The sequence below is a fragment of the Spermophilus citellus genome, assembly GCF_964194105.1.
Source record: "Spermophilus citellus genome assembly, chromosome: 9".
Lineage (NCBI taxonomy): Eukaryota > Metazoa > Chordata > Mammalia > Rodentia > Sciuridae > Spermophilus > Spermophilus citellus.
Window position 1 is genome coordinate 111,293,556 of NC_138191.1, and position 16,406 is coordinate 111,309,961.

General features: G+C 41.9%; 1 protein-coding gene and 1 long non-coding RNA gene across 2 annotated transcripts; one reads left to right on the forward strand and one right to left on the reverse strand.

The window, feature by feature from the left end:
• Window positions 1-345: 345 nt before the first annotated feature.
• On the reverse strand, window positions 346-12,029 carry UTP11 (UTP11 small subunit processome component). The gene is made up of 9 exons (XM_081305711.1): window positions 11,819-12,029; window positions 8,702-8,763; window positions 6,926-7,028; window positions 6,441-6,554; window positions 5,858-5,951; window positions 5,633-5,763; window positions 2,350-2,460; window positions 1,512-1,596; window positions 346-732 (listed from the first exon to the last, which is right to left on the reverse strand). The coding sequence occupies exons 1-8, from the start codon at window positions 11,879-11,881 to the stop codon at window positions 1,513-1,515; spliced, it is 762 nt and encodes a 253-aa protein (XP_081161837.1). The 5' UTR covers window positions 11,882-12,029; the 3' UTR covers window positions 346-732; window position 1,512.
• LOC308655638 lies at window positions 11,902-13,791 on the forward strand. Its single transcript, XR_014023483.1, has 2 exons — window positions 11,902-12,037; window positions 13,088-13,791. It is a non-coding gene; the product is annotated as an uncharacterized lncRNA (long non-coding RNA).
• The last annotated feature ends 2,615 nt before the right edge of the window (window positions 13,792-16,406 follow it).

Here is a 16,406-nt window from a genome sequence, read left to right on the forward strand (position 1 = left end):
GATCCCAGAAACAGTTTGCTGCTTAGTCTGCTCCTCCTCACCATCTAGGGTAACTGTATGGATTCAAGCTCCTCCCAACCTCACCTCTCATCCAGCCAGGATCTCCCAGCACCTGCCCAACATCCCTGTGGTGGGTCCCATCCCTGGCCTGGGACTTGAGTCTCAAGACTATCAATCAGCTCAGCACCTCCCCTGGGGAGCACACAGACTGGAAGCACTGCCTTCCTGAAGGCAAAAACTGCTGGCTTCTGTTCTCCTGGCCCTTCTTATTTTCCAGTACATCTTGAAGAAACAGGCTTTCATTCTAGAAAAATAAAAAATACAGGACCCTAGTAGTCATAAGGATTTGTTAAGTATTAACAATATATATTTTTTATTTTCAAATCCACACACAGCTGCTGCTCCTCCACGGGAAGGGTGTGAACAAGCCTCCTAGAACCCTGTGGTGCCCTGTTCTCCCACACTTGCCCTAGGCAGGCTCAGTCCTGTCCTGACGGGTCTTGGCCTAGGATCCCTACAAGGGCAAGGAAGGGAAGGGTAGGAATGTGGAAGAAGGAAGCTGCCCTGCACAGCCTGGGGTCTGTAATCTCAGGGTGAAGCGTTTTCAGTCCTGGAATTCTGAGTTGAGCAGGAATGCAGAGGAAAGGAGCAGAGACTGTTCCACTCTATTCTGATTTGAGCTTCAATGAAGAACTGGTCCCCCTGTTGCTTCCTAATTCCAAGGATTTCTATCTACAGATAAAAAATAAGAAAAAAATTTATTCTTTGACAACTTTTGAAGCCACCTGAATAACCAATAAAAGAATGACAATAAAATCAGTTTATCCAAGGGCTGGGGATATAGCTTAGTAGGTTAAGTGTTTGCCTCCCATGCACAAGGCCCTGGGTTCAATTCCCACCACCACAAAAAAAAAAAAAAAAAAAAAAAAAAGTCTCTCCAGTGGATAAAACATTTGACAATCATTAAAAACATTATTTTAATTATTACTATAAGCATATTACTTTTGAAAAATCCAGTGTTGTAACAAGACAGAAAGGAGCCAATGACTTAAAATTAGGATATAAAATTATTTACCATAATTACAAATACAAAACACAAAAATATAAACAAAACCGAGGCACAGCTTTACAAAATGCAGAAATACCCTGGAAGCTCACAGTAGCTCTTTACCTCCCAAGCTTTAGCTCTCACCATGCAATAAATATTTGTTGTTCTTGAATTCAAGTACTGAGATGATCTACTTCCTACTTTGTTGTAATGAGATTATGTAACTTTCACAATGAAAAAAAAATTAAAGTACTGTCTATAAAAATAAGACTGATTTCACAACCCAAAAACGATGACATGGGGGAAGGGACTTTAATGTTGTTCAGAGAAAGACTCAAATATCAGATCAATAAATCATGGTTACAAACAGGAAAACCATGCCATTTGGACTAATGGAATTGAAGTTATTACTCCCAAAATAGAATTATTTTCAATGCAAAATGATAAGGCTTATGTATAGCACCTCAACGTTTTCGACGACTCTGAAATTTGTAAATAGCTGGGGAATTCACTGTTTCTTTCTTCACCTTCACCCTCTGAGTTTTATCCTATAAAAGAATAAAAAGATGATGGTCAGTTAACAGAAAGAGGGTTTCATAAAACAGGAAGATTGACAAGCTAACCCTGAGAAACCCCCCAAGATGCTGTTCCCAACGTTCTGAAGAAAAAAGTGCCCTATTGCCCTAAGCATCCACCAAGTTCGATGAGTTCACTTCCCCTGGGCATCTGAATGGAATTACCTATGCCCAGTCCTTGAGGAATTGGAAGGAGAGAGGTGATTAAATAATGGTTTTGTTTTAAATTATCATTTTAATTCTCTCACGGAACCCCAGTTGAGAAAGGGTATTCTAAATGATCTGCAAGGCTAAAGAATTTGACATTTAAAGAAATGATAATAATACGAAAGCAGCATCTTATATTCTGTAGCTCTGCTATTTAACTACACAATGTTGTCTATTTTTAAACACCAATGAGTGACATGCACTGTTTTGTTAACCTGTTTAAATGTTACGGGAGCTGCTCATAAGCTATAAAGTTCATATGCTACCCGATCCTACCCTTTGCTGTTCCAAGGCACTGACTAATAACCCCCTTATTACCTTCTTAATCAAGGAACATTTCAACACTGTCAGGGCAACAGACACTGGCTCAAACCACTGCCCCTGAGGAGCAGACATTTTCACTGGGGTTGATTTACACACAGCTGAAATCCAGTCTCAGTTAAGACCTTTACAAGAAAAAAATTAAATAAAAAAAAAGAAGAAGAGAGCGAGAAAAAGCCTAAAGCTCTCTCTCCTCACCTGAAGATCTTTGCGTGTTTGAATTTTCTGCGCAATAACAAACAATTCCTTCTCTCGTTCAATCCGCTGTGTCAGGCAATTATATTGCTTTTGCCTTTCTTTAGCTATTCGCTACAGAAGAAACACAAACATTTTAAATAAAACAATTATAGCAAAAATTAATTTAAAAGTATTTTGGATTTCAAAATGTTTTAAGCTTTGGACTACAAGAAACTGGTTCCTGAGCCCCTTAAGCCCAAATGTGTAAATGGTTTCATCAGCTCCCTCCTTTCTCCAGAATCAACATAATTTGATAACTACAAAGTTGTCAACCTTAGGAACATCACATTCTAAAGCTGACAGAAACTTTGGAGAGGGGCTGGGGATGTGGCTCAAGCAGTAGTGCGCTCGCCTAGCATGCGTGCGGCCCAGGTTCGATCCTCAGCACCACATACCAACAAAGATGTTGTGTCCGCTAAAAACTAAAAAATAAAAAAAATTTAAAAAAAAAGAAACTTTGGAGACTATCTTATCATGATCTGTCTTTTTATAAATTCAGAATGAGGCCGGGAGAAGAAAGTAACTGACCCAAGGACACATGATTCACCTGGAACAGTCTTCTGGATTCCAGGAATTTCTCCTACCCCTACATTAGGCTGCTTCAACCTCTGTGCGAGGGCCTTGGTTACCTAACATGATGGCAGGGATGGGCCAGTATCAGAAACCCTGCACAAAGTGATAGGGAGCAGCAGAGAAGTGTGTGTGTGCTGCTACCAGAGAATCTTAAAACACCAGAGAGGAGAAGGATTTTTTTCCAGCAAGGGCTGACCTGAAAATTCTCACCATTATGACTCCTCATGACCAGGAGATTCCTAAAATTGGGGGGAATCATAAACCTCTGAGACACTTATGAGAGCTTTAGATTCCTTTCTGAGATAACACACAGTTGAATATTCCTTATCCAAAATGCTTGGGACTAGTTGTTTTGAATTGTGAAATTTTTTAAGCTTTGGAATACCTGCATGTGCATAACGAGATGTCTTGGGGAAGGGACTCAAGTATAAACAGAAAATTCATTTATGTTTCATGTACCCCTTATACACTCACAGACTGAAGGAAATTTTGTACAATACTTTTAGTGTGTCTGCGTTTTGACTGTGACCCATCACATGATGTCAGGTAGGGAATATTCCGCATGTAGCATTACATCAGCACTCAAAAAGTTTTGATTTTGGAGCATTTGGATTTGGGCATTTGGGATCAGGGATGCTCAACCTGTATGTACCATTTTTGTTTTTGTTATTCTGGAACTGAAGATTGAACCCTTTACTACTTAGCTACATTTGTAGACCTTTTTGTTTTTTATTTTGAGACAAAGGTCTCACTAAGCAGCTGAGACTGACCTCAAAAATTCTCCAGCCTCAGCCTTCCAAGTTGCTGGGATTGTAGGTGTGCACAACAATGCCCGGCTCCCCACCAGTAATCTCTTAATAAAAATGATTTTGCTTTAAACAAAACAGCTGAATGAAACTACTAGACAAAATGGCAAAATCCAAACCTTCTTTACTTCTCAAAAGCTATGACGGTGAACTATTCTGCATAGGAGTTTGGAATACTCATCTCTTTAGAGACTACCTCAAGACTTTAGAAGTGTCAGTGAACAGCTAACTGAAAAGACAACTAATTGATAAACAGGGTTATCACAAGAACACTAGTCAGCCAGCCCCTCAGCTGGGAGTGTTATCTACATAACGAAGCATATCACTGGCCTCAGACGTCAACAAGTCACCAATTCTAGCACAGTCTCACAGCAGTGGTTCAGACAGCTTTTGTTTTCACTTTATTGCACAGACTGTCAAATTTATGGGATTACCCAATATAGTCAAACTAATTAGGGGTATTTATATTACTAAAGCAAGTTTAGCTGCCTCTGAGCTAGAGAAAGCTGCTGTGAAATTAAACATTGGAAGCAAAACTGATGCGGTGTAAATGATTCAAATCAAAACAGAACAGCTGTCTGCTTGAAACACATTGACAGCATTTTTTTTTTTTTAATGAATCAGTCAGAAGTGAGAGTTCAACTCCAGAAAGCTTTGAGGAAAAGCATGTCTTCTCCACAACCCAGTTACAGTGCTAGAAAACACCAGAAGGAAAAGTCACTACAAAATTTTCTACAAAAATGTAATACGAGGGGCTGGGGATGTGGCTCAAGCGGTAGCGCGCTCGCCTGGCATGCGTGCGGCCCGGGTTCGATCCTCAGCACCACATACCAACAAAGATGTTGTGTCCGCCGAGAACTAAAAAATAAATATTAAAAAAAAAAAATTCTCTCTAAAAAAAAAAAAAAAAAAATGTAATACGAAAAGATCTTTTAATATGTGTTTACCACCAAAAGTTTGATATCAAGATACTGTATACCACATTCCTTCATCTGCAACGTCCCCTCCCTGCTCTGCACTTCGAAAATGCTAGAATCTATTACAAGCATTAAAAGTGCACCAGGCTGGGCAGGCTGAGCACAGCAGCACACTGCAATTCAAAGGACTGGGCAGGCTGAGCACAGCAGCACACTGAAGATTCACAAGTTCAAGAACAGTCTCTGCAACTTAGACCCTGTCTCAAAATTAAAAAAATAAAAAAGAGCTGGAGCCAGGTGTGGTGGTGTAGGCATGTAATCCCAGCAACTTGGGATGCTGAGGAAGGAGAATCATAAATTTGAAGCCACCTTCAGGAACTCAGTGAGACCCTTAGCAATTTAGCAAGAGCCTGTCTCAAAATTAATATGTAAAGACTAGGGATGTAGCTCAATGGTCAAAGTGACCTTGGATTCTATCCCCAGTAAATGGGAGTGAGGGGAGAAGTGCACTAGGCACACTAGGGCACACATGTAATCCCAGATACTCAGGAGGCTAAGGCAAGAAGATCCCAAGTTCAAGGCCAGTCTTGACAATCTAGCAAAACCCTGCCTCAACAAAGAAAAAGGCCTAGGGATGTAGCTTAATTGTAGAGTGCCCTTGGGTTCAAACAAAAAGGGGAATATAAAGCACAGGGGGCCAGAGCTGGGACTCAAACCCAGATTTATAAGGCAAAACATAAGCTCCTGACCACTTTACCACACATTCTCCAATCTCAGAAAACCAAGCAACCCTCCTCCACTTCCAGCCTCATCATCAAATCCTTCCATTTTTCAAAGAGAACTTAAGAGTTTTCCAAATAACATTAAATGCAGTGGCACAAAAAAAAAAAAAAAAAAGGAACCTTGATTTCCCCAAACTCCCATCAGAATAACAATGGAGAAAATTACCTTAAGTCCAGTCTGGTGCGTAATTCCTTTCACTTTCTCCTTCTGCAAGGTCTCGATCCTGGGTCTATTAAAGACTCTATCAACTAGTTCTGGGGCTGTTTGCAGGTGAGTTGCAATATCAAACTGTTCAACTAAAAATCAAAACAAACCTTAAGACACTGCCTGTCTAACACAAACAGAGAGGGCTATGGTACACTGTCCCAGAAACCCTCAAACATTTCATACCTTCTTTTTTGGTGTCAAAAAAAAATACATGCTTATTCTGTTGCTTCCCCTGGAAATCCAGCAGATGGAGCTCTGATTTTAGTCTTTCAATTTTCTAGAATACAGAATATGGTCTCACTTTAAATTGTGATCTTCTGGAGTTTCAGAAGTAAATTTGTAAAAACTTAGACCATTTCACATCATTATTACCAGCCAGCTAAGAATTTGTTTCATTCTTTTAAAGGCAAGGAGTACTAAAATATATCAAGTACCAACTACATGCCAACTGCGTTAGGCATTTCACAAAACTCACTTAATATTTATAACAATCCTATGAGACAGAAAAGAGGAAACAGCATCGAGGAGGTTATTTGTCCATAGTCATGGGGCTAGTAAATAGCAGAACCAGAATTCAGCCCACATGTGTGTCATTCTCAAACTTGAACTCTCTTCTTCACCATGATACACTTCTAAATCATTATCACAATCAAGCAAATATTAAGTTTGTAAATGCCCAAAGAAATTAATTGATAACTTGAGATTAACGGGTTTGTTTCCCTTCTTAACCAACAAAAATATATTAGAGCAAAGAATAAATTGTTACCTTAGCTTCTGCAACCCTTTTCATTTCTATGTATTTGATATCCTGAGTTCTCATCAGCTTTAGCTGTTCTGGAGTTACTTCTTCCTTAGTTTCTTTAATAATATGAACTCCATCCTAAAACCCAAATTTAAAAGATATATTCCAATTAGAATAAGGCCATTAATGAGTTGTTGGCATAGATCACTGTTTGAACAAAGACAACTAGAAACTGCATGTCACCAGTAATTCAAGGCACTAGGCCTCCTAGGTGCATGTTTGAGGTGGCAACTCCATACATTTACTCTTAGTACATCTCCAGACATTAGATAAGGCAGATACTGAAGCAGGAATGCAAGCTGCAGGTTTGCCTTGGGCACTGACCAAGAGCATGTGGACCAATTGGAAAGGGCTGATTAAAGCCAAGAATCATTCTGATCCAGCTTCTTCCCAACTTTATTTTCTAACACATGGACCTCAAAACATCCATTGATTCACTAGGCACCCACCTGGAGCTTAACCCGAGTCATTTTATAGTAGAATTCATCTGGATTTTTTTCAAGAGCCTTCTTCCGGAGAGCTCTGAGGAATTCTTGTTTTTTATGATAATCACTAAAACACAGATTAAACAGGGCCATCAGAAACAAAACAAAACATATCATACAAATACACACACAAACACACACTCAATGAGCAAACTTTATAAAACCTAAAAGTTCACATAAAAGGGGAAAGTGCTAGGAAGTGATATTGGTCAAATTATATTGTTATATAATTTGAATGAATATGTATGAATATGTAACAGTGAATTCCATCACTATGTTTAACTATAAGCACCAGTTTTTAAAAAGGTGGGGCTGCGCATGGTGGTGCATGCCTGTAATCCCAGCAGCTCAGGAGGCTGAGGCAGAAGGATTGCAAGTTCAAAGTCAGCCTCAGCAATTGTAAGGCGCTAAGTAACTTAGCAAGACCCTGCCTCTAAATTAAAAAAAATACAAAAAAGGGCTAGGAATGTGGCTCAGTGGTTAAGTGCCCCTGAGTTTAATCCCCAGTACCCCCCACCAAAATGGTGGGGAAAAAATAAATAAAAATGCTAAGGACCTAGGAAAAAAATAAATACATAAAAGTTTACATAAAATAAGACAAAAAACCAAAGTGGTGACTGGATCTGATCCACACTCCACTGTCCCTGAGTTGGGCTTGTGTCTCTACAGGTCCACAATCTAACGATACACTCCCATCCCAGTTATCTAAAATTCACTGCCTCTACCCCACATGTCTTAGTGCCACTTACATCATTACAGGGAACCAAACAGAGAAAAAATTAAAACTTCTTAGATAGGGTTCTGGTGCCAGCTTCAGCACCAAATAACAAATATTTTAATTCAGAAACCACACAGTGCCATGGAGGATAATGACTCAAATGGGGGACTCTGGAGCCACAGTGTGTGGGTTCAGATCTGACTCTATCCCTTCTAGTTAAGTAACCTTAGAAAATAAGTTAGTTAACTACTCTATATCTCAACTACATAAATGACTATGGTAACAGTAACCTACCCAAAAGGTTAAATGGAATAAATGACATTATGTATAACTATAATGCACTAATTTAAAAAAAAAAAAAAGGAACAGATGAGTATAATGAGTATAAACCCAATCATAACACTCAATTATTACCATTGTTTTCCAAAACTCTGGGACTTACAGAAATCCACTTAATCCATTGGCACAGACCATACCCAGAGCATAAGAAGGAACTCAGCTGACATGTATGGCTAGCAAATAACTATAAGTGTTTTGCAAATGTAGAGCTAAACAAAAAGAATGGGCATAATTGTTTTATAAAATGTTTTCCAAGTCCATTATCACCCACGCTCAGTCTCATGAATCCATCTTTCACATCTCTTCATTCCACACCACACACATGGTGATGTAAGAAGACTCAACAAATGGAATTTCAGATTATATCTTGCACTTCAAGAAAAGGGAGAAAAGAATTATTCGGCTTTTGGTTCAAACACAAAGGCAAATCAAAGCCACTGTGAGAAAGCAATCTGCAGCAGTATAATAAAAAAATTTACAATGCAACTGGTTAAATAAATAATGCTCTGCCTAAACAAAAAGAGAAGTTTAAAGTCGTAGAAAAATATTTAACAGACTGCCAGAGCCAAGGCCATTTTATCAATGGCAGGAAGTTATTCCCTGTTAGACACTCAGGCACTTCGGCTGCAGTGCGCAATGTTTTCAGCTTTCTTGGCAGCACCTCTACCAGAAAGAAGACTCACTCTGCACGAAGTTTGTAATCTTTCTTTTTCTCCAGAAGGCCCAGATGTTTGCGAAAGCCAGGCTGGAAGACAAAAGAAAAAAAGAGCACTTAGTTTCTTCAGCAAGCACATGCTCAGATCAACATGACACCTGAGGGGAACAAGAGTCTCTGCAGTGCTCAGTAAATCCATGTCCTTGGAGCCAAACCACCACCTTGCTCCTTCCCCCTCCCAGCAACTGGGTTCCAACAAGGATGAGAGGGACCAGGCAGACGCCAGGCAGGTCACAAGCACTGCCATAGTAGGTTTCTTGGCCTATTAAGGACAGAGAGAGGCAACAATGACTCGGCACTAAGCACGCAGTTGCCAGTTGTACTAAAATTACTACCAACTTAATCCAAGGGCTTATAAAATACTATGAAGGGAAAACATAGTAACAGGGAGGCAACTGTGTAAGGGAGCTATATTTAGAGTCTGGAGACTGGGGTTCAAATCCAAGCTTTACCGCTTAACAATCTGTAACCTTGGACAAGTCACTTAACTTCTCTGAGCTGCCAATTCCTAACTGTAAAATGAGAACAGTACTTACTTTGCAGGGTTATAAACGAAGATTCAAGGAGCCTCTGTAAGTGGTAGCGCCTGCACATGGCTTGTTACACAGCAGGTGCCCAGCCTATGTTTACTGTTGTTATTGTACCTTTGGTTCAAGGTATGAGAGAAAACCAAGTGTATCAAAAAGTACTTTCTCTGACACAGACTTGGATAGCATGAAGGGTACAATGATTAAATCCTGGTATTATCTTTCTACAAGCACTTGTCAGTGTCTCTGCTAGATGCTTTGCTTATATCATCTTTTGTGTGTGTGTGTGGGGGGGGGGGGTGCTGGGGATTGAACCCAGGGCCTGTGTATGCAAGGCAAGCATTCTACCAACTGAGCTCTATCCCCAGCCCTGCCTATCTCATCTTAATAGGATGAATTTTTTTTTTTTTTTTTTTTTTGGTACGAGGGATTGAACTCAGAGGTGCTTAACTACTGAGCCACATCCCCAGCCCCTTTTATACCTTATTTAGAGAAAGAGTCTTGCTAAATTGCTTAGGACCTCACTAAGCTGCTGAGGCTGACTTTGAACTTGTGATCCTCCTGCCTCAGCCTCCTGAACCACTGAAATTACAGGCGGGCACATGGCTGACAATTTTTATTTTACAGCCGTGGGAGGCTGACAGAGTGGAAAAAGAAAACTCAAGGATCAAAAAGAGCAAAACATCAGGCAGAAAACTTAAATCTGTCCTGCAAGTCCACTTGCAGGTATATCTGAATTACAAAAGGAAAACAGATCCTGCATCTGAAATAGTTTACGTCACATTTACCTCCTCCATATAGTAGTTTTCCCACTGCCTCACTGAAGGGACCTACAGAATAAAATCCAAAGTACCCAAACAGGGAATGCTTCAATCAGTGGGTTACCCAGCTTCCAGCAAGGCCATCTCCTCTCTCCGCCCACAAAGACCTTCTTTTCCTACTCAGGCAAATCCAAATCAACTACTTGCTGTAACCTTTGGATACACTATTTCTGTTTCTTTTTTCTTTTTATATATATATTTTATATTTATATAAAATTTTTATATAGTTGTAGATGGACACAATATCTTTATTTATTTATTTTTATATGGTGCTGAGGATCCACATGTGCAAGGCAAGCACTCTACCACTGAGCCACAGTCCCAGCCCTTACACTGTTTCTTTAAACACCACATTTCTTATTTGTAAAATGAGGGTAACATCCACCTCATAGGGAAGCTAAAAGAATATGAGAGACAATCCCTGTAAAACATGTGGGGCTGTGCCTAGGATACTATTATGCTCAAAAACTGAGCTTTGCCTTCAAAGGCAAATTGCCATCCAAGTCCAACAAACTTCATCACAATGCTCTCATCATCTCCACCCTTCCCATGCATTTCCTTCAGCTGAAATTTTTTATGTGCCATCTCATACAAAGTTGTGTCTTTATTCATCTTTTAGTAACTCCTGGATTCAAAACACCTAATTTCTGGCTTTGCCACTAGCCAGCTATAGCTGTGTGACTCTGGGAAAAGTACTTAACCTATCTGAGCCTTTTTTCCCTTATCTATAAATGTGAGGAAATAATAGTACCTATTTCCACATAGCTGTTATGAATTAAACAAAATAAGTGAGTAAAATACTTTGCCCTTTGTTGTGCACTTCTACCTACTATTAATTTTAGATAGGTCCACATATAATCTCCCAGAAAGATCACAAATTACACTATCACGCCCAGTATACTAATGCACAAATAAAGAGCGCAGTATTTGATAAAGGCATTAAGCAGGAAGACTGAACAGTGGTTAAGAGGCCTCGGATCTGTTCCATTAGTCAGCTATACAATTGTAGACACATCCTTCCACATCTCTTCCCCATCTGTAAAATGAAGTTGGACCAGATATTTCTAGGGAACCAATTTTTCTGAATCAGATATTAGGTGACTCCTGAGAACAATCAAGTGAATAAACTGATTCTACAAATGATCTTATTTCTCCCCCATTCTCTCCACACAGACACATTCTCCTCTGAAATCCTTCAACTGTTGCCTAAATTTAGCGTCTGTAAATAATCCAGTTCCTCTCTAGACCTCAGTCTCCCCACCTGTATAATGCAGCCAGAAAACACCACACGACAGAGTGAAGCCAAAACATGGGGCAGATTTTCGTGGACCACAAAGCCCACGCATCAAGATGATGCCACATTAGTAACAACATCTCTCTGGTCACTGCAGCAGGCAGAGCTGGGCGTTGATGTGCGTTAGCATTCCTGCTGGGAACTTGTTAGCTTGTGTGAGCTTTGCCCTCAACTTCCCCGGGGATGGCCCGGCACTTGGACACACACCATCTCTTAGTTACCCACTGAAACCTGGGAGGGTAGATTTGATAGAGGTATGGGAAGCAGCGTGCTCCAGTCCCACGAGGCTCCGCCCCGGCCAAGCGGGCGTGGTCAGCAACATTTGCGTGAAATTACATTCAGCACCTAAGCACCGGGACCAAGACCCCGGGGCGGTGAGGAGCTTGGGGCGAGAGCAGCACATGTGGCCCAGGCGAGAGTTCGTGGGGCCTGTGCGGTCCTACCTGGCTTCTCTCTCGGTGTTCCCGCTGCCGGGACTTAGCCGCCTTGCGAAATGCCGCCGCCATGTCCGCTCAGTTCTTGAAAAGCTCACTGGACTACACCGGTACCGCACCTCCTAAGGCTCCGCGTCCACCAATCCCGCCGGAAACAGGTCCCACACTCAGCTACTTGGAGCCGCCTACTTCCGCTCCTCAGCCTATCAGAAGCCTGAATTACCGGAAGTACGTCTCCCAGCCAAGGCGACCCCCGCAAGCTGCTTCTGGGAGTTGTAGTTTCCTAGGTGTCGTCTCGTGACTCTGCGAGGGCGGGCGGGCTCTTATTCGCGGGAGCGGATCCACGCGTACCGAGACCTAGCTTTAGCGCTTGCCGCGCGTTGTTACCTGGGAACACGTGGCTGTCACTGCTCAGGCTGAGGGGGCTTGGAGTGTGCGGTTACCCACTGCTCGGACCCTGTTGCGGTATTTACGCGGTATATTTAAAGCTAAGAGCAATGGGAATTTTACAGTGTACCGGAAAGAGCGGTCCATGGAAAGACAAGAGACTTTTTAAAAGTTATATGCGCCAAGTCACTGGCTGTGTGACTTTGGGCAGGCTCTTTGACTTTAATGAGCATCGTTTTTCTCACCCATAAAACGAAGCTAATAATAGCATGCACTTCCACCCTCTCAGGGATGTAAAGGTCTCATAGTTGAATTGAGGAATCATATCTGTAAGCAACACAGAATGAAATCACCTAATAGCAGTAGTTATAAAGTTCTGAGTCCCTCATGGAAATGGCGGAAGCAGAGTGAGTGCCAAAGGCGATACAATGTAATAGGACCATGAACTATGGAGGCATGTTCTGATCCCAACCAGCAAAGGCTAAGTTTGCTTTGTTGAGCCTCATTCTCCCTGTCTGCAGAGGTAATAATAATAATGCTATATGTACCCCCAGGATTGTTGGGAGAATTAAATATGTTTTAACTGATTAGGTTCACAATAAAATGGAGCTATCAGTTATATTTATTATTACTAAACTTCTTTTAGGTCTAAAGAGAGTGTTGAACACAACAAAACATTCCAGAGATGTTTGATTTCTTTTCCACTATGTGAAGCTGAACTTCAGCAGGTTCTGTAATTGCATTCATTTTTTAATTTTCATTACTTCTTAATTCCTGTAATACTTTGAACTATTATTTCTTTTTTATTTTGTATTATTTTTTAGATATACATGACAGTAGAGAGTATTTTGACATATTATACATACATGATACCTTCATTTCTTATGATAGTGGGCAACCTCTCCAGTTGAAGAGCTCCAGAGAAATCTCCAGAGAGTCCCTGGAGGGGCCAGTCCAGCCAACCAGTAGGCATGAAAGAGTAAAAGCAGGCTTGAACTCTCTCTCTTGCTCAGACCAATCCCCGCCACCTCATGGAGTTCTATTTTCACCTTCACCTTCAATAACTCTGTTTAAAAAAAAAAAAAAAAAAAGTAAAAGTAGCTGAGATCTGCTGTGCAGAAAGTTTTTTTCCTACCTCTGCATTTCAGCCTTGCCCAACTAGGGTCACATGAATTTTAAAAAATTCCATCTCAATTTTCACTTGCATTGTCAGACAAGCTCCTTCCTGATGTGGCCTACCTTTCCAGTCTCATCTTAATTAAAAAGACCAGCCATCAATCAGAGTGAACAGGTGGCTGCCCCAGCCACTTCCCCCAAGAATATTTTGTATCAGCAGAGCCAGCAGAAGCCAGCTCTGGAGGTGGAGGACTCTGGAGCAGCATTGGATTGATTATCTATCTACTATCTATTGACTTGTGATTTGGAACCCCATTGTCAAAATCTCTGAGCCTTGTCTTTCTCTGTAAAATGATGATCAACAATGACTACTTCGTATGAGAAATTATACCCCAATTGATTCAAATGTATGAATTGCCAAGATCATTGTAATGTCATGTGTAGCTAATAAAAATAAATAAACATAAATAAATAAAAAACAATGACTAGTTTGTGTGGTTTTTGTGACTAAACATAAGAATGGCCAGTCTAAGCATGGTATCCTGCAAACAGTCAGCATTTAACCATGTTAGTTCTCTCTCTGCCCCAACCCTATGCTCTGTGAGAGTCACTTGTTCCACCCTCTTCACCCATAAACCTATTGCCAGACTTGAGATCACAAGGAAGTTTCTGGATGATTTAAAAGAAGGTGTCTGCTAAGCCCTGAAGCCTGCAAGAGCTCTAGGCATTGCAGTGGTAAGAGTGAGCAACACACCCAGAGAAGGAAGAATGTCTTCTAACTTAGGAGAAGGAGGGCTTGTGGTTACAGGCACCAGAGAGTGATTCAGCATCAGAGGAAACCACTAGAGGCCTGTCAGTAATCACCCAGGGCCTCCTTTTGAAAACTTTTCCAAGGTAAGAGAACAGCTGCAGGACCCTGAGCATAAGATAGAGAAAGGTGTGTGGGGACTTCCTGGGTGGGAAAGGGACAACCAGAACCTACTTACCCAAGGCCCTTCATCCAGCACTCAGGGTCTGCTTCCAGCCCTGGCTCAGACACACCTGTTTCCCAGGGAGGGGGAGAAGACAGATGGGGAACAGGAACAGGGAGTCCATGCGGCTGATCCCTGAACTCCCTGTGGCACATCTTCCAGGGCCAATGGAAATAAAGTGAGCAGGGAAATGTGAACCCACTGGGGAGCTGAAAATGGAGATGGGAAAGAACACAGTCCACTCTGCCCTAGACCAGTCTCCCTTCCCCAGATTGGCCTAAAGCAGAGGTCTCCTAATTTTCTCTGGCCTCCAGACTCCAAGTCTAAGCAGCAGAACCTTAACACTTGACAATTAAATGGGATGGGGGAGGACACATACTGGACACCTACTGTGTGCTCACATCCAGTCCTCAGCAACAATGCTGAGACAGGAGGAGACCCGTTTACAAAGGTCAAATGACTGCAGATGCTCTACAACCTAATGATTAAGTTCTTTTTTGGCATAAGGGGCTTTGACATTTGACTATCTGGATTTGAAGCCTGACTTTGTTATTATTAGTTGTGTCAGCTTTGACAAGCTAATCTCTCTCAGCCTCCATTTTCTCATTTTTAAAACAAGGATAAAAATATATATTTAATAAAGTTGTTGGGTAATTAAGTGTGTGTGTGTGTGTGTGTGTGTGTATAAAGTTTTAGAGACTGGTGCAAAATAAGAACTCAAGAACTACTGTCTCTCATTTAGACTGTTCAGCAGAGATTCGAGTCATAAGAAAAGAGATCTTGGGGCTGGGGTTGTGGCTCAGCAGTAGAGTGCTCGTCTAGCATGGGCGGGACCCAGGTTCCATCCTCAGTACCACATAAAAATAAAGGCATTGTTTCTTTGTTTTTTTTTTTTTTTTAATTGAGCTATTAAAAAAGAAAAAGAAAAGAGATCTCAAGACTCTGTCTTTTATCCAACACCTTATTGCTCCCTCATACCCCTTCCCTTTCTGAAGACTTCTCACTTTGCCCTCCCTTCACCCTGGAGCAGACCCCTTCTTGCTACCTACTCCAACCAGGAAGGTTAGTTTTCCCTGGTTTCTCCGGTTCCTGTACACTTGCAAGACAAATCCCAGAGAAAGGGCCCACCCATGGGCTGATGTTCACTACTGCTTGATGGTCCCAACTGGGGAGATGGGGGTCCATATTGAAGTCGTGTCATTCATTCGTTGGTTCATATTTATTATGTACCAGGCATTGAAGTAGGTACTGGGAATGCAGTGTTAAACAAAAAGGACCCAATATGCCTAGTTTAGGCAGAAACAATAATAAACAATTATTTTTTTGAAAGGAAACCTGGAGTGGAGGATGATTTTAGACCCAGAAAATGGCACATGATGCCCAGCCTGGGAGGGTGTTAGTTCTGCAGTGAGAGGTTGGAAGGAGCTGCCTGGGGTGTGGGAGAGACTTTGGGCACCTGAATCTCCACTGAGATGCTGAGGTTATTTCCAGGGTTAGTTTGTTGTCTCTTGTTTTGCAAACAGCACAGCAGAGCCTCCTCCCCACCCTCCCTTCCCCCGCCAGCCTGAGGCTATTTATTCCTAGTGACAAGCCTGAGGATCCCAGGGGAGGTGGCCTCAAGAACCTGGAGGGGCCCCAAGTCCCTGGCAAATGCCAGTCCTCTCCTCCCTGCTGGGCACAGGGAGGAAGCCTGAGAGTCAGAACTACAAAGGTTTCCTCCCATCTCCTTCACCACCCTGCAGTACCCTATACCCTCACACCCCTCCCTGAGAAGCCCAAAGATCATGGAGCCAAGGATTAGGGTCTCCCTGGGCCTCAAAGGTCAAAACTATTCCTGGGCACTGTGGATACAAGCAGGACTCCTCAGTGCCAGGATGCAGGAGGAGGTTTGTGTGAGGGTGGGTGGTTACCAAGTTTTGTTACCAAGGTTTTTGCCACTCCGAGTTATGGAATAAAGCTCTGGGAAGGTCAGGCCTTGTTGAGTGGGCAGGAAGGGGGAACCTCTCTTCATCCCCTTTCCAGAAAATACCTGGCTACCACTGACAGGGCCTTAATAGCAAGAGTCAAAACCACTCCCCCCCCCCGCCCCCAGGCTGTATTAAGGCTACCTCCATAAACTGGGG